Source organism: Protomyctophum bolini, assembly GCF_963924005.1.
Source record: "Protomyctophum bolini genome assembly, chromosome: 9".
Classification (NCBI taxonomy): Eukaryota; Metazoa; Chordata; class Actinopteri; order Myctophiformes; family Myctophidae; genus Protomyctophum; species Protomyctophum bolini.
In genome coordinates, this window is record NC_137870.1 from 42,406,418 (window position 1) to 42,427,642 (window position 21,225).

At 44.7% G+C, this 21,225-nt stretch overlaps 1 protein-coding gene across 4 annotated transcripts in view; it reads left to right on the forward strand.

Moving 5' to 3' along the window:
• LOC308321657 (clathrin heavy chain 1-like) overlaps positions 1–21,225 on the forward strand; it is a 35,354-nt gene that overhangs the window by 3,321 nt on the left and 10,808 nt on the right. For all 4 annotated transcript variants that reach the window (XM_080772681.1, XM_080772683.1, XM_080772680.1 and 1 more), the window contains exons 3-25: positions 2,727–2,995; positions 3,921–4,082; positions 4,425–4,538; positions 4,907–5,080; positions 7,388–7,585; positions 9,949–10,149; positions 11,791–11,943; positions 12,110–12,232; positions 12,393–12,530; positions 12,699–12,863; positions 13,049–13,229; positions 13,787–13,950; positions 14,113–14,238; positions 15,219–15,361; positions 15,705–15,939; positions 16,213–16,335; positions 16,906–17,051; positions 17,142–17,325; positions 17,720–17,912; positions 18,250–18,407; positions 18,796–18,960; positions 19,756–19,863; positions 20,731–20,898. In XM_080772681.1, the coding sequence (XP_080628807.1) occupies positions 2,727–2,995; positions 3,921–4,082; positions 4,425–4,538; positions 4,907–5,080; positions 7,388–7,585; positions 9,949–10,149; positions 11,791–11,943; positions 12,110–12,232; positions 12,393–12,530; positions 12,699–12,863; positions 13,049–13,229; positions 13,787–13,950; positions 14,113–14,238; positions 15,219–15,361; positions 15,705–15,939; positions 16,213–16,335; positions 16,906–17,051; positions 17,142–17,325; positions 17,720–17,912; positions 18,250–18,407; positions 18,796–18,960; positions 19,756–19,863; positions 20,731–20,898 (3,791 nt within the window). The remainder of the gene's footprint in view (positions 1–2,726; positions 2,996–3,920; positions 4,083–4,424; positions 4,539–4,906; positions 5,081–7,387; positions 7,586–9,948; positions 10,150–11,790; positions 11,944–12,109; positions 12,233–12,392; positions 12,531–12,698; positions 12,864–13,048; positions 13,230–13,786; positions 13,951–14,112; positions 14,239–15,218; positions 15,362–15,704; positions 15,940–16,212; positions 16,336–16,905; positions 17,052–17,141; positions 17,326–17,719; positions 17,913–18,249; positions 18,408–18,795; positions 18,961–19,755; positions 19,864–20,730; positions 20,899–21,225) is intronic.

Below are 21,225 nucleotides of genomic sequence, written 5' to 3' on the forward strand. Positions count from 1 at the left end.
ATTGTACCCTGATTTTACTCCAGCCCTCTCCTTTTTTTTGAGTGCTTGGATCGCTCCTCAAGTTTTAGTCCCGTTGATCCTAGAAGCACCAACCATACGATATTTAACTCCACTTGTACCTCCACTGAGCACCTGGTTGTTCCCTTGTTTCGCTTTGCAGTCATTAAGATTTGTTCAAACTGCAACCTACCTACAGGACATTAATATTACTGTGATATAAATAAAAAGTAGCAACGCTAGCAGAAATGTCACACTATCATGAATGCTTTGTCTATTTTTGCTTGTTTTTGCTCTTTTTCATTTCTTACTGCTTTCTTATGTTTGCAGACGGTGAGTTGAACTTTACCTCATGAGTTGTCAAAGTGTAAATCCTGTATATGCACTGTGTTGAAATGATGTCTCCTACGGTGTTGATGTTCCTCGCTGCTGCAGTAATGCGTGCTTGAATGTATAACGGTAGTGCTGCAAGCAGGGTGACAGTTCAACAGCAGGATACATTGAGGGGAATGCAAAAATATAAAAAAAAGCTTTTCCAGAATTTGAATCGGATAATTAATCAGGTAGTTAACCTGTACCTAGTGAATGTCTGAGACTATAGGAATATAAAATCCTGCATACTTTATTTAGTTGAATAATCTAGAAGATTGCAGAAAGCAAGCAGTGGCATTGAGATCATGGTGTTTTTTCTATTGATGACAGTGTGGTGTATTTTCGCACATGTTCTATTAGCAGCATCTTTGAAGATTTATAAGATTAAACTAAATTATTTAGCACACAGACTATTGCATTTCTTTTAACCTTTTCAGGAGAATGCCTGAGAAAACGAATTTTCAAGCACATTGCATGATATATCTTTTACAGAATGTAGGCATTTAGCCTACCCTCTTATTTTTGGAGGCGGAGCGCTTGGTAGTTTTTTTTGACTAATACTGATGACATTTACCTCACAGGATTAGACCCAAGTAGCTTAAGAAATCTAAGCTTCCGTATTTGTCGTGCAGTAACCTCTAATTTGACTCTAGTCGAAATGAAGAAGCCATGTTTGTAAATGGTGGTTTCTGTTAATTAAATTAAATTAAAAGTAATTTTTCTTACTCAAGCCCCTACTGTATTGAAGTTGTAACCTAGTAACTATTGTTGTTGGGAGCTATTGTTTTCATTTGTCCTGGACTCGAATTAACTATCAGCTGTGTGTTTACACAGCATAATTTGTGTACACACAACAGGAGAAGTTTCTTTCTCGATCATTCACACGTTTTTATTTTATAATTTTTATTTTAGTGAGTGGTTGTGTTTAATATAATTATCTAATAGCTTTTTTTTATTTTAATGCACAGTGAATATTGGGTGTAGTTGAGTTGAAAGGAGACTTTTGATTCGTCTTGACTGAGATGCATATTATAGGCTAAAAGGATCCACTAATAATAATAATAATAAGAAGAAGCCGGTATTAGGGGGAGGGGCTGTGATTAGTGCATCCCTCCACCAACCTTTCTGTCATCACATCTGTTTGTCTGCTTTGTGGTCCTTCTTTCTTAATCTGCATTCAGCCCCAAACACCAAAAACGTCCCCATTTTAGGATTAACATAATTGCTGTGAATCCCAAAGAGGATCTGATCACATGCTTGAAGTTCTCTGTTTTTTATGTATGTATAAATATTTGCAGAGCTTGAGCCAAATTAACCAGAGTGCTAAATATGGGTGGGTTGAACTTCCACATGGGCCTGGAAAATTCTATTTTAAATTGCATTGGGTTAGGGCCTCAAATGATGGGCTCCCTGAGCAGTTCAGACGAATAACGGTCTCGGTCCATAATTTATTCTGACCCCTCCCCGAAAAGGCCTGTCTGTACTCACCCCTAATCCATGGAACATTTATACATTATGGATAATTACTATGGACTTAGACTGTTGTTCGTCTCAACTGACCAGATTTTTACTATTTAGGTCAAGACAATTTACTGTACCGTTGTAGAAATAGACAAAAGCCTTTTTCAAGTGCTTGGTATTTCTAACCAGCAGGCATACCTATTACGGACGGTTACACGAGACTATAGTTTTTGTAGTGCTTAAACAGTGTCCTATTTATGTGTGGGGGGGGGGGGGGGGGGGGTCTTGCAGGTGACGCTAATGCCTAAGATTGAGTTTAATTAAAAGGAAATGTTTTCCCAGGCTTGAAGAGTAGTTTTAGTGTCCAAGCATACCATACGTTTTTGTACAGCCCCAACCCAACTTGGACCCACTTGAATAGCATAAACTCACATTAGTTTTTTTTTCTTCTCCTCTCTGTTCCTGGAAAGCTGTCACTTCACTGTGCCACAAGATGTTTACATATTCAGCCACAGCTGCATTTGTTTGTCCCACACCTGTTTATTGTCTCAGACCTAACTGAATGCAGATCCTCCTTAAGCACTTAACTTGCTTTGCCCGTTTGTTGGCCTTGCACCCGTTCAACTGCTGCTGTCTTGTTGTTATGGTCATTTGGTGATATGACTCGCACCAAACCCTGACTCACCAACATTTCTCCCAACAAGTGGAATCTTGGTAGTCCCTCCCCCCCAACCCCCCCCCCCCCTCTCCCTCCAACCCCACCCACCCCCCCCTCTCCCAATGCCTGGTGTGGTTTGTGTGTATTGGTCTGAGTAGCAATTAGTAAACTTTGCTTTTCTACCAAACCTGCGCCTATGCAATCGGCGCGCCTCAACTTGGCTCGTGAATGTTTTCAGCGGCAAAGACCCTGCAGATCTTCAACATCGAGATGAAGAGCAAAATGAAGGCCCACACCATGACGGACGACGTCACCTTCTGGAAGTGGATCTCGCTCAACACGGTGGCGCTCGTCACGGACAACGCCGTGTACCACTGGAGCATGGAGGGAGACTCGCAGCCGCTCAAGGTCTTTGACCGCCACTCCAGCCTGGCCGGCTGCCAGATCATCAACTACCGCACGGATGCCAAGCAGAAATGGCTGCTGCTCATTGGCATTTCGGCACAGGTAGACACACACACAGACGGACCCCTTCTGGTTGAAGCGCTCTGACCGATCGGCACTAATTTGCTGCCCTTTCAATGCAATCTCCATTATGTCCTATTAGATACTGTTACTGTAGAGATGATTTCTCCTGAATGCAAGCAGTAGGTTGATTTAATATATAAACCTAATCTTTAGTTTTTGTAGCCTAACAAATTCCAATGTCTCCTGAAAAAAAGAATGTGCCTTTCCCTCTGCCATTAACAAAAAGCTCTTTGCAAAAAGATTACATTAAAAAAACAACAGTTTTAGAAGGTTTAAATTAGTACCCTAGCGGTCGGCTGTTTCCGGCTCCGACCGACACGACAACATCCGGGCATGACACCACACACAGCAGTTTGTCATTGTAACATTCGGTTACGGATATTTGGCTCTTCAAAGTAAGTGTTACGCGCGATAAAACCTTGGCAATACGCTATCGAGGGATTAATTGATGCTGAGTTTTAAAACGGTGGTTTTCATCAACCCTTTTTGTATCAAGGCCCATTATTTATTCTGCATTTGAGCCACGGACCACCATTTGAGATTTAGCCTCTCAGACCCAAAACTAAAGAATATTCTTTTATTGTTGGATACGATCCACAATTCCAGGCTGTATTGATATGGTACCATAGGAGGCAAACATTGATCAAAATAACAATTCTACATTCTATTGTGTAGACTTCTTGTAAAAGAAGTAATGCAGATTGTTTAACAATAATTTAACTCTCGAGCGTGTAAAACGAAACCAAAGGCCCAAGGGTCCATTTGGTTTCATTTTACACTCAAAAGTTAAAGATCTATGATGCTCCATTCGGTTACCAACTCCATCATTCAGCTGGGGACCACCTGGAACTCCCCCAAGGACCACTGCTTTAAAACATGGATATTCTGCCCTTGTTTTCTCCAGCAAAACCGCGTAGTGGGAGCCATGCAGTTGTACTCTGTGGACAGAAAGGTGTCTCAGCCCATCGAGGGCCACGCGGCAGGATTTGCCCAGTTCAAGATGGAGGGCAACACAGAGGAGTCGACCCTGTTCTGTTTCGCTGTGCGAGGACAAGCAGGGGGAAAGGTATTATTACCCACAGCGCCACGTCCCGGCCTTTAGTGCTGCATTAGTAGAGCGATGGGGATGATATCCATCGCTACAGGGGAAATGGACCTAAAATCTATGTTAATCTTATTTTGACATAACGGCTGCTTTTTTAGCACTTTTTGATACTGGTAGGCCAATGTATGTATTTGTTGTTTGATTTTCTTATATATATACTGTATATATGTATATGTATATGTGTGTGTGTGTGTGTGTGTGTGTGTGTGTGTGTGTGTTACATTATCAATAAAGATGTCAAAGTTGTGTTGAGATATGAACGTTAACTTTTCCTATTGGCTACTGTCTATCTTGTTCTCTTAGCTGCACATTATCGAAGTGGGGACTCCTCCGACAGGCAACCAACCGTTTCCAAAGAAAGCTGTGGATGTTTTCTTCCCTCCAGAGGCTCAGAATGACTTCCCCGTCGCCATGCAGGTAATACAAATGAGTTTAGAGTAGACCTACTACGGTGCCTGCACTTTAATTCAAATATTCATTCTCAGTACAAAAAGGCAATCGCTGGCCCAGCATGGTGATAATATTTTAATAACTTCCCACTAGAATGGGAATGGCACACTCTGTTGAGGGCAAAAGTGTTGGTGTATGAATAAGTTGAGATGTAATTTATGTCTATGAGTGTAAATGACTGCGTGCGTTTAGAAACTGTCAGGATGTAGAAGACATTTTTTGAATCTGATCTCAGGTCAGAATGAAAACTGTCAGGATGTAGAAGAACATTTTTAGAATCTGATCTCAGGTCAAAATGGGTTAAGCTTTTGTCTCTTCCTCGCCCCGCCCCTTAGATCAGCTCCAAACAAGACGTGGTGTTCCTCATCACCAAATATGGCTACATCCACCTGTACGACCTGGAGACCGGCACCTGCATCTACATGAACAGGATCAGCGGGGAGACCATCTTCGTCACTGCCCCCCACGAGCCCACAGCTGGTATCATCGGTGTCAACAGGAAAGGACAGGTATTGTGGTTACTATGAAACAATATGGGCATGAATTAACTGCACACATTGATCGTTTTTAGACTTTATGGCACAGTTAATTCTATATCCCTTTCGTTATGTCATCAGTTCTTCTCAAACGACCCAAGCTTCTGATCAGTTGGGACAGTATAGTATATGAACCAAAGTCACTGTATTGTATAGGTTCATGCAGCACCGAGCTACTATTCCTACTGCTACTATTCTGGATGATACTAGCTTACTAGCTAGTATCATTTGTCTCTGGAGGTATTTCTATTGTTTTTGAGAGGGAAATATATAGTATAACAATATAATAACTCAGCCGGAATACATTTCTAGACAATCTAGAGATAAGAAATTTGCCTACTTCTAGAATCGGATACGGTGTGCACTCTGTGGGCTTAGATTAGTTCCTATTTGTCTACATCCATTTTCCAGACATCCACCAAGACACTGGATACTATTGATCACAGACTTCTGTCTGTTTATTTCTCTGTTTTCATTCCATTGAGTTGATTTCCAGTCATATCTGTGCATTCCGACAGTCCATCTCAGTCAGTTAGTGCGGGTCAGTTTTGAGTTAATACAGGCCCTGTGGAATGTAAAAGGATATTCGTCATGACGAGAGATCAGATTAAATGTGTCAGTTTTGCGTGTCATGGTGTGACCTTGATCGAGGGGAATCCCTGTGAACAACGTCGCAGGCTGGCAGCACTCCGCAGTGTGAGACATGTGACAGCCAAAGTAGGAGGGCACATCGCAGCTTGCCAGTTAGGCATCCTAATCTCCTTATTGAGCTTGTATGGCCCGATATGGCACAATATGTTGCCGAAACAGAGACACACTTGCTTGCACAATGCACACCAGACCACATACCGCAACTACTAAGCCATCCGTGTAATTCCGTCCAATAATTTGCCTAATGCTGTGAATGTGATTGACTTAAATGTATTTTCATGCATAAATATTAAGTGCCTAATCGAAAGTCATGGTTAGCTTAACTACGATATTCCAGCTCTATAAAATTGCAGTGTTCATTCTTGCCTTGTGGAGGCGCATATATATATATATATATATATAGGGCTGCACATAAGTGGTGCGCCAGTGCGCATGCGCCGTCAAAATTAATAATGCGCTGTCAATCAAGCGCCGGGAAGCGCTTCGGCGTACCAACAGCTGGGGCCGCACAGAATGATTATCATGGCCAGAATACTATTAAATTCTGTGGCGAGAGCATTTCCCACTGACTGCCACTCAAAGTAGCTACTACTGGCTAATCACAGCACGTCTTGCACAGGTGCACTGGCCATTGTGGCTAATCACAGCACGTCCTTAGTCAAACGAGGGAGGATTCCATGCTGCTCGCTGCTTGTTTTCCGGGTGCTGGAGCAAGTTGCTCGTGTGCGATGCAACTTGCTCGTGTGCGATGCCGTCTCTCACGGACTGGCACTGCTGCTGCACAATACGAAGCTTATCAACATGACAACAGCGTGTCCCGACATACTGTCCCTTATTATCGTAAAGTCGGGTAGTGTACACTGTTTATAACTTTTAAAAAGTTGTGTGCAGCCCTGTATATATATATGTGTGTGTGTGTGTGTGTGTGTATATGTTAGATAGTGTGCTTATAGAGTAATAATGGAACTCTACATTTATTTTCTTTAAACACAAATTGTGTCAATCCTAGTTGTGATTTCAACATTCCAGGAATATATCATAAAATCAATGTGTGTACTTGTCAGTGCTGCCATCTACAGGTTGAAATGTTCCCCCTGCCCAAAAAACGCATCAGATCTTTGGAGCCTGCGGGACTCTCCTTCCTCGGGTTGAGAACAGCAAGGGCAGAGTGCTATGGAAATGTCACCTATAATGGCAAAATAGGGATGGATTTGTTTTCACGTCCGGATTTGTTACCCCGTCCAGGACAGGCTTCAGACGCGCCTCCTCAGGAGACTTGGCTCAAATCTGAACCCATTTTGATTTGGTTGCGACCCCATGCCCTTGCTGAAGTCGACCCCAGGCAGGGTTCGAACCCACAACCTTCCGCATGAAAGGCACATGCTCCAACCACTACACTGTTGCAGCTTCTTAGAACAACAACATCTGAAATACATGCAGCCTGAGTGCTAGGGATGTTAATCGTTAATCAATCGTTAAAACTGTCTCAGTGTGGGCCGGTTAAAATGTTTGGTCGCTTATCAACGCTGCTTATCAACTAACCGGTTAATCGATCAATAAGGTTATCAATTAGTGAATGAATCGATAAATCCCATCCCTACTGAGTGCAAATATGTTTCTCTCCACTAGGTGCTGTCGGTGTGTGTGGAAGAGGAGAACATCATCCCTTACATCACCAACGTCCTCCAGAACCCGGACCTGGCCCTGCGCATGGCCGTGCGCAACAACCTGGCCGGCGCAGAGGAGCTGTTCGCCCGCAAGTTCAACACCCTGTTCACGGCAGGGAACTATTCAGAGGCTGCCAAGGTGGCTGCCAACGCCCCCAAGGTACTGTACCATCCTGCGCCCACGCAAGTAGAGCCTCATGACCAATGTTGGGACCCATACTTTTAGTAGAGAATCAGATCCGTCTGAACTGAGTGGTGCTGTTGGGGTGTCTGAGTAGTGGGTGTCTGTGGAGTAGTGGGTGTCTGACTAGTGGGTGTCTGAGTAGTGGGTGTCTGACTAGTGGGTGTCTGACTAGTGGGTGTCTGTGGAGTAGTGGGTGTCTGACTAGTGGGTGTCTGTGGAGTAGTGGGTGTCTGACTAGTGGGTGTCTGACTAGTGGGTGTCTGTGGAGTAGTGGGTGTCTGTGGAGTAGTGGGTGTCTGACTAGTGGGTGTCTGCTGAGTAGTGGGTGTCTGACTAGTGGGTGTCTGACTAGTGGGTGTCTGTGGAGTAGTGGGTGTCTGCTGAGTAGTGGGTGTCTGACTAGTGGGTGTCTGCTGAGTAGTGGGTGTCTGACTAGTGGGTGTCTGTGGAGTAGTGGGTGTCTGCTGAGTAGTGGGTGTCTGACTAGTGGGTGTCTGCTGAGTAGTGGGTGTCTGACTAGTGGGTGTCTGACTAGTGGGTGTCTGACTAGTGGGTGTCTGCTGAGTAGTGGGTGTCTGACTAGTGGGTGTCTGCTGAGTAGTGGGTGTCTGACTAGTGGGTGTCTGACTAGTGGGTGTCTGCTGAGTAGTGGGTGTCTGACTAGTGGGTGTCTGCTGAGTAGTGGGTGTCTGACTAGTGGGTGTCTGACTAGTGGGTGTCTGCTACAGACAGACAGACATAGGGAGGGACAGACATTGCTGCCTAACCTAGGCTCCAATGTAGCGTGTTGCAGGTTTGAATCCCGACGGCCTTTGCTGCGTATCACTACTGTACCTACTGTACTATCAATAAAGGCATAAAAAGCTCAATAATAAACGTGCCAAACCTTGAAAGTAATTTGGACATTTTTGATTTGATTAAAGTTTCTATTTGAGAACATTTCACTGCTGAGCAAAAGCAGTGCTTTTAGATTGGCTCATTTGGAAAGTTTCCACCTAATAACAACGAGCCAACAAGTAAAATGATGGCCAATGTATTGGCTGGGACTTAAAAGGTTGTTCAACCAGCAGGGTTTTAGATGCAGTTCCCCTAATACAAGCTCAGACTGCGCAGATAAAGACTTATGTAAGCTTAAGTAAGCCTTGTCGAGCCTTGTGGCCCCAGAGGGCAGAAGCCTGTCTCCCTTTTCTGTAATGTGAGGCAGCTTGATGTATAAGGACACCCCCTGGACCTGATACTAGTAGGTTAATACAGGGACTTAGCCGTTTCATTTCATCTGTTTTATTTATAGTGCAACGTCACCCCAAGGCACACTTCACAACAAGGATACAACAAAAACACAGCAAACTAGAAGAAGTGCCCCTCGGGGGCACAGGTCTCCCTCCACCAGGATAATAGCGTTTGTGATGTTTGGACAAAATGTGTAGGAGTAATGTGAAGTTATGAACATGTTTTTTGGTTTGTTTATAATATAATAATAATAATAATAATCTGTCGCCTGGTGGTTGTATACAGGGGCAATAAAAATAAATTCAATGTATAAGATGTAACATAATGTGTTGTAGTGCACATACAAAGGAGGTTGTGACTGTGACTAGGTCGTCTACATGTTTGACCAGCAGCTAAAGCAGCTGGTAAAAAATAAAATATAAAGGAAAAATGCAACATAGTGAACATAACAATGGTTTCAATTTGTCAACTAGGGGGAACCGTAGTGCAGCGAAAAAAGATGGGGTTTTTCTTTTAGCCTAGATAAAAAAATGTCCTGAGAGTCGGCATCTCTTGACAGCTTGTGGGAGAGCATTCCAGAGACAGACAGGCGAGATATGTGAATGATATGATATGGCACCAACTGTTATCTTATTGTGTTTTGTCACTGTGACCATACCTTTGATGCCGAGTGCCAAGCAAACATTGATACGTTTATACGGTCTTCATCAGGGCTCCTTTTAACATCAAGTGTGTCCGGATCTCCGCTTTGTTCGATGTAGCCCGACACACACTGTCTGTGACCGCCTGGAAAATAGAACTGGGTTCTATCGGCGCGCCAGGCGACGCGGCGCGACGCGGCGGACGGAGCCGGTGTGCGATAGGTTCATTGAAAATAATGGAGGCGGCTGTGTACGCCGCGCGGCGGACGCAGCCGGTGTGTGGTGGGCTTGAGTTATCCCGATTGATCCCAGGAGCACCTTTTTACTATTTTTACTATTTCTTTTTATACCTGCACACCTCCTGAGCACCTTGGTTGCTTCCTTGCCTCTGCATTGACTTGTTTATGTATGCATCATTAACCCTTCCACCTCCATCCTTTCTCCTCCTTTGGTTCCGTACCACTCCAGGGGATCCTGCGGACCCCGGACACCATCCGTCGCTTCCAGAGTGTCCCGGCCCAGCCGGGCCAGACGTCCCCGTTGCTCCAGTACTTTGGCATCCTGCTGGACCAGGGGCAGCTCAACAAGTTTGAGTCCCTGGAGCTGTGCAGGCCGGTCCTCCAGCAGGGCCGCAAGCAGCTCCTGGAGAAGTGGCTGAAGGAGGATAAGGCAAGTTTGCCATATTTTCTTTTGATTAAAAAAAAACACAAGAGTTGAGGAGTGGTGTGGACAGATGGACAGATGCATGCACACCGCACAGACTTGGGGCCGATTCATACTACCTATTTTAGAGCCGAATAAAAGTCGGTTCGGCGCTGTAGAGCCTACAATGTGTCATAATTTGAGGTTCTGGAGAGGGGGGGGGGGGGGGGGGGGTACCGTCCTAAAGTCGCCTCTTCGGTGCTACTGGAAATTTCTGACGAGCCGAAATCATTTCGGCACTACAGCGCCGAAACGGCGGTAAAATGGCAGTATGAATCGGCCCCTTACAGTCTGGTGAGACGTGGGAGGACCCTAGGCAGGAAGCAAACGACAGAGAGGGCCTCCTGTTGGCTCTGGCATAAGAGAGGACCAATAGCTGGAAGCCTGGATGAGACGGGCAGTGATTTGGCCAATCATTGCTCGACCCGCCAACTGGAGAGTGTAGTGGTTGAGGGTTGAAACACTCTCTTCAGGTTGGGGACCACCTAATGTCCTCTCTTCAGGTCAAAGCTTTATCCATTACAGATGGATTATGATCGCATCTTTGATGTATTTATAAACGGACGTCAGTGGTCGTCTCCTGGTCTCCCCAGAAGGAGTTTTGTAGAGTTTAAATACAATTCAAGTTTACAGGACCGAATTCTTTCTTTATTATTATTTATTTATTTATTTTATGGGGCAAAACTGGTTTACATAAAAATGTGAAGTTACCTGCAAAAGCTGAGCAGATGATGTACATAATATATTCATTTTTTTGTTGGAGTACATTTACACACATTTTCTCCAGTTGTGGTTGGGACGCCTTTCACATGATTCTGATACCGTTCTAATCCTGGAGATGATCTCATCATAGTAGGCCTTGAAATGCTATACTTGACAGTAGAAGTTTACGGCTTCATCAAGTAAATGTTATAGATCGACACTGCTTGTTTTTCCTGCTAATTGTTTATAGTGTTGCTAAGCTGAGTAAGCTCATAGATGTGCGTCAAACTATTAGTGTATTTGCAGTTTCCCCGCTTGAAAGGGACGGTACAGGGTTTCACTCGTACAATGACCACAACGTCTTCTTCTTTTTACTCTTCTTTACTTAGTTTTGGGTATAGTTGAGTACACTTGTACAGCATAAGGTGAAACTTTAACCCATTCTGACCTGAGATCAGATTCATACGAGGTTTCCACTGGACACACACTGGTCTGATTAACCCATTCTGACCTGAGATCAGATTAAAAAAAATGTCAGTCGATTTTTCAAAAATAGCAGACTTACAAGCTCGTAGCGCGCCACTCGGTGGCGCGCTATGAGCTTGTAGATCTGCTATTTTTCAACAGCTAAAGCATAACATGATGCGAACACCAAAATGGGTTCCCGTTCAGAATGGGTTAAAAGGAAAATAAAAAAATAACTACTGTAAATACAATGCACATGAAATCAAAATACAAATAAACATACTTTGCATATCTGTTTTGAACACTTGTAAATCTAGTTTTTACTTTATAGTGCCTTTTTTAACATAATAGTCTCATGAAATGCAAATATAATAGACTGAAGTTTAGCAGCATTCAGCATTCAAACAGTTTATTTTTATTTCTCTCTTTCTCTGTCTCCAGCTGGAGTGCTCTGAGGAGCTGGGGGACCTGGTGAAGTCAGTGGACCCGACTCTGGCCCTCAGCGTTTACCTCAGAGCCAACGTCCCCAACAAGGTCATCCAGTGTTTCGCAGAGACCGGACAGTTCCAGAAGATTGTCCTTTACGCCAAAAAGGTACAGAGGACACTCCATTTTTATCCTGCGTTAAAATAGGCAAGATTTAGATTTATTTGCTAATAAAGAAAATGTAAATGTATTATTCTCTTGCTGGGAATGTAAGAAGCTCTTACAGTTGTGTCCCTTCGTGCTGCATTATATCATCATATAAATTATCTTAAAGGTGGGCTACACTCCCGACTGGATCTTCCTGCTGAGAAACGTGATGCGCATCAGCCCAGAGCAGGGTCTGCAGTTCTCCCAAATGCTGGTTCAAGACGAGGAGCCTCTGGCTGACATCACACAGGTCAGATCACTCAAAACTATGCTTTATATGTAGATTTATTTTTATTGAACTCAACATGAAACCCAATTAATTATATTGTAAATCTGACGAGGTAATGGTTTGGCCTTACAAAAGGACAACTGGATAATATCTCGACCGATGTGTGTTTTGTTTTCTGCAGATTGTGGATGTCTTTATGGAGTACAACCTGATCCAGCAGTGTACGTCGTTCCTGCTGGACGCTCTGAAGAACAACAGACCCATGGAGGGACCCCTCCAGACACGCCTGCTGGAAATGAACCTAGTCCATGCTCCACAGGTAAACACATACACGTGTGTGTGTGTGTGTGTGTGTGTGTGTGTGTGTGTGTGTGTGTGTGTGTGTGTCCGTCCCAATTGTACATATAATGGAACCAAAGCAGACCTGCTAATCTTCCAGGGCCCCGGCCACTAGTTAAATCTATTTTTTTGCCGTCATGTTTTACAGGTCGCAGACGCCATCCTTGGGAACCAGATGTTCACCCACTATGACCGCGCCCACGTGGCTCAGCTGTGTGAAAAGGCCGGCCTCCTCCAGAGAGCGCTGGAGCACTACACCGACCTGTATGACATAAAGCGTGCCGTGGTGCACACGCACCTGCTCAACCCTGAGGTAAACGCCACCTGCCTAAAACCTGCCGTCACCAGGCTTTCCCACCTGCTCTGTGTTTCTAAATCGCTGTGAGATCTGGTCTAGACCGGATGGTTTTAGACCATTCAGTAAAACACCAACACCGTCGCCTTTTGAGTTGTCCCCTCCCTACTGACCATGGTATCGCTTCTCTCCACTCCATCCAGTGGTTGGTGAACTTCTTCGGCTCCCTGTCAGTAGAGGACTCCCTGGAGTGTCTGAGGGCGATGCTGTCGGCAAACATCCGTCAGAATCTGCAGATCTGTGTCCAGGTGGCCTCCAAGTACCACGAACAGCTCTCCACTCAGTCCCTCACGGAGCTCTTTGAATCTTTTAAAAGCTTCGAGGGTAAGCTCTGAAGGGAGGGAGGCCACACACACATCTCATTTATACATACATATATGGATGGATGGATGAACAAGTAGGGATGGAGATAGAAACCTTATAACCGACAAAAAAAACTGATTTATCGAGTACCCAATATCAATAAGCTTTGGGCTTATCGGGCCTGTTATCGAGCATAGCGGCCCATGACGTCCTGTTTAAACAATCAAGACAAGAGGCGACATATCTGTCTACAGTAAAAGTGATGACTGCCAACTACCAAAATAAGTGATCAAGTGCTCAATAGTGGGCTCGATAAACATGATCGATAAGGTGCTCGTTATCAATAACGATGAACAAGCTCCATCCCTGATGATAAGTGGATAGATGGATCGTGAGATAGACGGATAAATAGTCAGCAGCCAATTTACGCTTAACCCTCCTGTGTGTGTGTGTGTGTGTGTGTGTGTGTGTGTGTGTGTCTGTGTGTGTGTGTCTGTGTGTGTGTCTGTGTGTGCGCGTGCGCGTCTTATTTTTGTTTCAGTTCCCTTTAACTTATTTGCTTTCTCGATGCTTTCCAGGTCTGTTTTACTTCCTGGGTTCCATCGTGAACTTCAGCCAGGACCCAGAGGTTCACTTCAAGTACATCCAGGCTGCCTGCAAGACGGGACAGATCAAAGAAGTGGAGAGGATCTGTCGTGAGAGCAACTGCTACGACCCCGAACGGGTCAAGAATTTCCTCAAGGTGACGAATATAGATGATTATACGGTTTATTATAAAATTAATGAAGTTGTAGGAACCTTTCATGTTGATCTGTGAAAGAAAGAACACGGTTGTGAGGAAAGCAATTATCCATGAATGGTAGTTAAAATTGACTATCATGATTTATTCTTTCATGTTTTCCAGGAAGCCAAGCTGACTGACCAGCTGCCTCTCATCATTGTGTGTGATCGCTTTGACTTTGTCCACGACCTGGTGCTGTACCTTTACCGCAACAGCCTGCAGAAGTACATTGAGATCTACGTGCAGAAGGTATGTGCTCTTAACTGAAAATAATAAACTTCTTATATATAAGATAATCTTTCTAAAGTGTCCTATTTCATGCTGTACGGGATCAACAAAACTATAAAAAGACGGGCTCTGTAATTGGGTTTTATCGCCAACCCTTTTATAGGTCACTATTGGAAAAGATACGCTTGAGACTGCTCTGCATCCTATATTTAGTATGGATGTCCCGATCATGTTTTTTTTTGCTCCCGATCCGATTCCGATCATTTGATTTTGAGACATTTCCCGATCCAATCTTTATATGTTTATACAACACTTGCCATGTGAGAAATGTATGTCACTCTATTCTAGTCTGTTGACTTTCAATTATTCAAAGTCAAAAATATGTGACTACTTTTTGTAGAACTAGAAATAAAATAATGATTTATTGTTTAATTAGATTGAATGAATCTTACTGCAGCTTTTGTAACTGAAGTGAAAGTTAAAACTCTCGTAGAGAAAACCCCATTTGCATGGCTATCATTCTTTCAGAGTGAAAGTTTTTAACTCAAATCTTTGCCTCTGGGGGGGGGGGGGGGGGGTACCTGGAACGGTAACAAGAAAAAAAAAATCCGGGAGGAAAAACGGGCAAGCACCGGGGTGAGTTGTCCAGTATTCCCTGGAACAACATATTTTCAGTTGGGGGTTTCGCGGCCAAATACAGTTAATTCCGGGGGTCCTTGACATGGAAAGGTTGAGAACCACTGACATAGAAACATGGGTTTTTTCAGAAAACTGTTAGAATTTAGAAGCCTTTTTTTCAGCCTCATGTCTAAATGGGTTAAGAGTGCCATTTGTTTCAGGTGAACCCGCAGCCGTCTGCCGGTGGTCATCGGAGGCCTGTGCCGAGGATGTGATTAAAAACCTGATCCTGTTTGTTTCAGGTGAACCCCAGCCGTCTGCCGGTGTGTCATCGGAGGCCTGTGCCGAGGACGTGATTAAAAACCTGATCCCGTTTGTTTCAGGTGAACCCCAGCCGTCTGCCGGTGGTCATCGGAGGCCTGCTGGACGTGGACTGTGCCGAGGACGTGATTAAGAACCTGATCCTGGTGGTGAGGGGACAGTTCTCCACCGACGAGCTGGTGGCCGAGGTGGAGAAGAGAAACCGGTGAGCCAGCACAGATAAACCACAACTGCATGCATTGCATCTTTTTTTTATTTTAAATATACATTTCAGGTCAGGTCAATTATTTTTATTGTCCCATGGGGGGAATATGATATGTGCTCTGAAGCAGGTTTTAAAAATGCATAAACCATATAAACAAATGCAGTGATAATTGAGCATTTCAATAAACGTATGTGCATATATATAGTAGGTGGATTATTGCAAATCATTTATTTATTTTTGAGGGGCGCTATGTATCTGTGTGTATGAGCACAACATGTGTTTGTGATGATTTGATTGGCTGAGCATGGAGTGTGTGTGTGTGCGCTTTGTGTGTTCCCCACAGTTTGAAGCTATTGCTTCCCTGGCTGGAAGCTCGTATCCACGATGGCTGCGAGGAGCCCGCCACCCACAACGCTCTGGCCAAGATCTACATCGACAGCAACAACAACCCCGAGCGCTTCCTGAGGGAGAACCCGTACTACGACAGCCGCGTGGTGGGAAAGTACTGCGAGAAGAGAGACCCCCACCTGGCCTGCGTGGCCTACGAGAGAGGCCAGTGTGACCAGGAGCTCATTCATGTGAGTGGGAGGGGTGGTAGTGGAACATAACGTTGAACTTGGAGAATCTTTAGGAGCACTTGGGTTTTCCTGTAAGTCAAACAAATGTAAAAGAGACTAGATAAAAAATATATGTAGCAGAATAATAACAAAACAAAAAGGGGTAGGAGACCGACACGATCAAACCATTTCCATCTCGTATTTCCAGTTCTGTGTTTCTTCATCACAGTCGGTGAAATGACGGTGACATAGATTTGTCTCATTTTGTTTACCATTGTTTGTCGTGGTGTGTAGGTTTGCAATGAGAACTCCCTCTTCAAGAGCCTCTCCCGCTACTTGGTGCGTCGCAAGGACCCGGAGCTGTGGGCCAGTGTGCTGCTGGAGAGCAACCCTTACAGGAGACCTCTCATCGACCAGGTAGGACCGAGGCACAAAATAGAATTAAAGGTTAACGTTCCTATTTGTCACATACTGTACATTGCAGCATGTGAGATTTGTTCTCCGCATTTGACCCATCCCTTGGAGTGGTGAGCTGCAGCCGTGCCATGCTCGGGAATCACTTGTTTTTGATCAAGTCCAACCCCTTGATGCTGAGTGCCAAGCAGGGAGGCATTGGGTCCTATTTTTTACAGTCTTTGGGAAGACTGGGTATCGAACCCCGACGTCCCAGTTTCAGGGCGGACACTCTAACCACAAGGCCACTGAGCTGGTTAAAATTGCACCAATCTTAGTTGGTTCACTATCCAAGTATGAGCAGGTTTAGTGTATTTTTTTGTACCTCCACAAGACTGTGTTGTTGTCACACTTTTCATGATATACATTTTGATGACCAGAAAAACTTAATTTATTCAGAAAGCCACTTACATCCCTACTGCTGTAATACATTTTCTTTTTTTTCATGGTGATACTAATTCTCTTTTTCAATGAAGGTGACACTCATTCCTTTTGCCTGCCATTGAGCTAATGTGCTTCTCATCTTGACTCCAGGTGGTGCAGACTGCCCTGTCGGAGACCCAGGACCCAGAGGAGGTCTCGGTCACGGTCAAGGCCTTCATGACCGCCGACCTGCCCAACGAGCTCATCGAACTCCTGGAGAAGATCGTCCTGGACAACTCTGTCTTCAGTGAGCACAGGTGAGGCCGTTTGTCAGACGGATAAAAACAATTGTGATCCGGATCTCCCTGTCGTGTTTTGATAACAACCCCGTCCCGTTTCCTTCTCAGAAACCTCCAGAACCTGCTGATTCTGACGGCCATCAAGGCGGACCGGACCCGCGTCATGGAGTACATCAACAGGCTGGACAACTACGACGCCCCGGACATCGCCAACATCGCCATCAGCAACGAGCTCTTCGAGGAGGCCTTCGCCATCTTCAGGAAGTTTGACGTCAACACCTCCGCCGTGCAGGTCAGCGCGCCGCGTGGTGGTTGGCCGCTCTTTGTGGCTTTGTCGTAAGCTTAGGCCACGTTTACACGGCAACAGTCTACAGAAAACGTCAAAGTCCCGTTCTCACTTTTTATTCAGCATTTACACTCGGATGCAACAATGATTGAACACTAATGTTTAAACAATCAAGGCAATAGGCAACGTAATCATCCATGCTGGCACAAACGTCAGTCTAAAAGTGTATTGATACCTGCCAACCAGCGCTGACCAGGGAAACAAAATGACGCTTTTGAAGTGACGGTACACATATTAACCAGTTAACGGTTTATTTAATATTAAATTATTGGCAAAAATGTCAATTGCCTTCCGTCTGTTAGAAAAGTGCTTTATTTGAATTCCATGTTTCTATATCCAGGTCCTCATTGAGCACATCGGTAACCTGGACCGAGCCTACGAGTTTGCGGAGCGCTGCAACGAGCCTCCAGTGTGGAGCCAGCTGGCTAAGGCTCAGCTGCAGAAGGGCCTGGTGAAGGAGGCCATCGACTCCTACATCAAGGCTGACGACCCCTCAGCGTACATGGAGGTGGGACAGGCTGCTGCCGAGAGCGGTAAGACCATCTCACTTAAATTCATTACCTATTTTTAGTATGTAGGATTTAACCCATTTAGGCCCTGAAAAAACGTTCGCTCTGAAAGAATATATACTTTGTGCCGCATTTTTACGATTTTTCAAAAATAGCAGACCTATAAGCTTGTAGATCTGCTATTTTTCAATAGCTTAAGTATAACATAATGCTTAGTTAAAACACCAAAAGGGGTTCCCGTCTAGAAAGGGGTAAGTGGTTAACGTAAGAACATTTAATCACATTCGATGTTGAAATCGACAATGTGCCTGTTGTGACACTGACATGTACTTGATCAACATCCATGCTGTATGTATTGTAGGTAACTGGGAGGACTTGGTCAAGTTCCTCCAGATGGCTCGTAAGAAGGCCCGCGAGTCTTACGTGGAGACGGAGTTGATCTTCGCCCTCGCCAAGACCAACCGCCTGGCTGAGCTGGAGGAGTTCATCAACGGACCCAACAATGCCCACATCCAACAAGTTAGTAGGCTTTAAGTTGCATCACATGCACATTCGGATACACACACACATATCAACCTGATGCCTTGACTCAATGGGCCCGATTCAATAAGATCTTTACACCCATACTTTAGGTGAAAAGAAAGTGTCCAACTCTAATGACTCATTAGAATGCCTTATTCTAAACTACTAACTGGGGAAGTTTGGAAAATTCCGTTACACCAAAAATATGAATCGGACCCAATGACTTTGTCAACTTTCAGTCAGATGTTAACTTGAAAATAAAGTGCCGTTTTAACAGCTGTTGTCATTTGTGTCTTCGACATTTCACTGCCCCTCCTTTACTCACATTTCTTTCTCTCAATCCCACCCACCCCCATCTCTTTCTCGTCCTCTCCTCCTTGCTCAGGTGGGCGACCGCTGCTACGACGACAAGATGTACGACGCGGCGAAGCTGCTGTACAACAACGTGTCCAACTTTGGCCGCCTGGCGTCCACCCTGGTGCACCTAGGAGAGTACCAGGCTGCGGTGGACGGAGCCCGCAAGGCCAACAGCACCCGCACCTGGAAGGAGGTCAGAACTACACCATGCATTGTCATTCGATACATGGAACACACCGTATAGTGTTTATTTACATCAATTTTCCATGCGACTGTTTTGGAAGAGAGAATGAATTTGCTCAGAACGCCCCCGGTCCTTTTTTTTTCCATGTTTGGAAAAAGACTAAAAACATGTAACTAGTCCAGGAATGTAACAAAAGGAAGTGACCTGAGTCACGTGACTGGATGCCGGGGATGCGCCATGACGCTCATCGGTGGCAAACCTCACACCGGAAGTTCAATGAAATACATGGCAGTGAATGGAGCTGGCTGGACCAGCTCACGAACAAACACTATTTATTGCGACCTTGCGATTGCAACCTTTGTCATATTCAGGAATATAATTAATTTCCGCTGTGCACTAGGTATCATTTCTGTCTCAGAGGTATTGTGAGATTTGGTTGCCAGACAGGAAACGATGGATAGTCTTGCGATACTTGGCACGTTAGAAACGTACGTACAAAGTGTCCACATCGAAAAGCAACGCAGCCGACAATAATCTGTTATGTCTTCGTTTATTATCCAGAAGTGATTATTTTACAATAGTCTCAATCATTCAGAAGTAGCGTTTGTTCATATGGTTGGTCACTCGGCTCCATTGATTCCAAAGTATTCCACCAGAGTTTTGGCTGCAGTTTGCCACACAGTGTGACGTATCTGCCAGCTGGAATTGCAGGGTAGAGAAAATGACATCGACGACCTTTCCTTTGATCAGATTCCTTGTAACTAGTCAGGAAATGAGTGTGACTGTTTTTGTATTTTCCTCCAGGTGTGTTTCGCCTGTGTGGAGGGGAAGGAGTTCCGTCTGGCCCAGATGTGTGGTCTGCACATCGTGGTCCATGCTGATGAACTGGAGGAGCTCATCAACTACTACCAGGTACTGTACACACACACAGCTCATCTTCTCATCCGTCCAAAGAAATGTAAGCTGTCCTCCTGATACTTATTATGCAGCAATATCGCCGTCAATAAATGTTGCTGTTCTATATTTATTTTTTAATGAAGTTACCGGTACATCAATGCCCAGGTACATTCCTTATTGTTTTGTCTACCTAACTCCATGTGAGTTCACATTCCACACCTACTAGTAACTTGTTATCCATAGCTACAGGTGGCACAGGAAAGACACACCATTGTTAGGTGTGGTCCTTTAAAGGAAGGTCGTATTCTGGGCAGGACACTACGTTTTTCATCAACTGGCATTAGAAGCTGCTGGATTTCAGAGTTCACCAGGCAATTATGGAATTACTTTATTGAATGAACAAACGACAACGTTTCGATCTTTATAGATCTTCGTCAGGTCAGTATCATACTGACCTAGAAGTAATTCTTTACCAGGAGGTAGGGCCCGGTGTCCTTCCATAATTGCCTTATTGGCCCTGCACCCACTGTCGAGGTGCGTGTAAATAGGTATGCTCTGAGAGAGTTCACCAGGCAGCCAGTTTCTCTTAATTCACCTGCTGAATTGACATGAAATGATATGAGCGTTAATTGAAGTAACCGGCAGAGTAAACTTAAGCAGACACACCAAAAACTTGACTAGCCATTGACAGGTGTTAAGTTCCCTCCCTGGTTTTAGACCATCTCACTGTATGTTTTTATTGAAGCACCACAGGAATATAGCTTTTTTCTTTTGTGTGATCACAGGAATATTGCACGCAGACTCGGGATGTCCAGGGCTGGCTACTTGCATAGCTAGCTTCAGGTCGCTGTGAGTGACGTGAATATGTGTGCTTTGTTGCAGGACCGTGGCTACTTTGAGGAGCTGATCACCATGCTGGAGGCCGCCCTGGGCCTGGAGCGCGCTCACATGGGCATGTTCACTGAGCTGGCCATCCTCTACTCCAAATTCAAACCCCAGAAGATGAGGGAGCACCTGGAACTCTTCTGGTCCCGCGTCAACATTCCAAAGGTAGGCGGAAATCAAGGGATAATTTTTATTATTTTTCACAAATAATTTTATTTAATTTCAATGTAGTATTAATGAATGAATGAATGTATACCTGTGTCAGGTTCTGAGGGCAGCGGAGCAGGCCCACCTGTGTTAATGAATGAATGTATACCTGTGTCAGGTTCTGAGGGCAGCGGAGCAGGCCCACCTGTGTTAATGAATGAATGTATACCTGTGTCAGGTTCTGAGGGCAGCGGAGCAGGCCCACCTGTGTTAATGAATGTATACCTGTGTCAGGTTCTGAGAGCAGCGGAGCAGGCCCACCTGTGTTAATGAATGAATGTATAC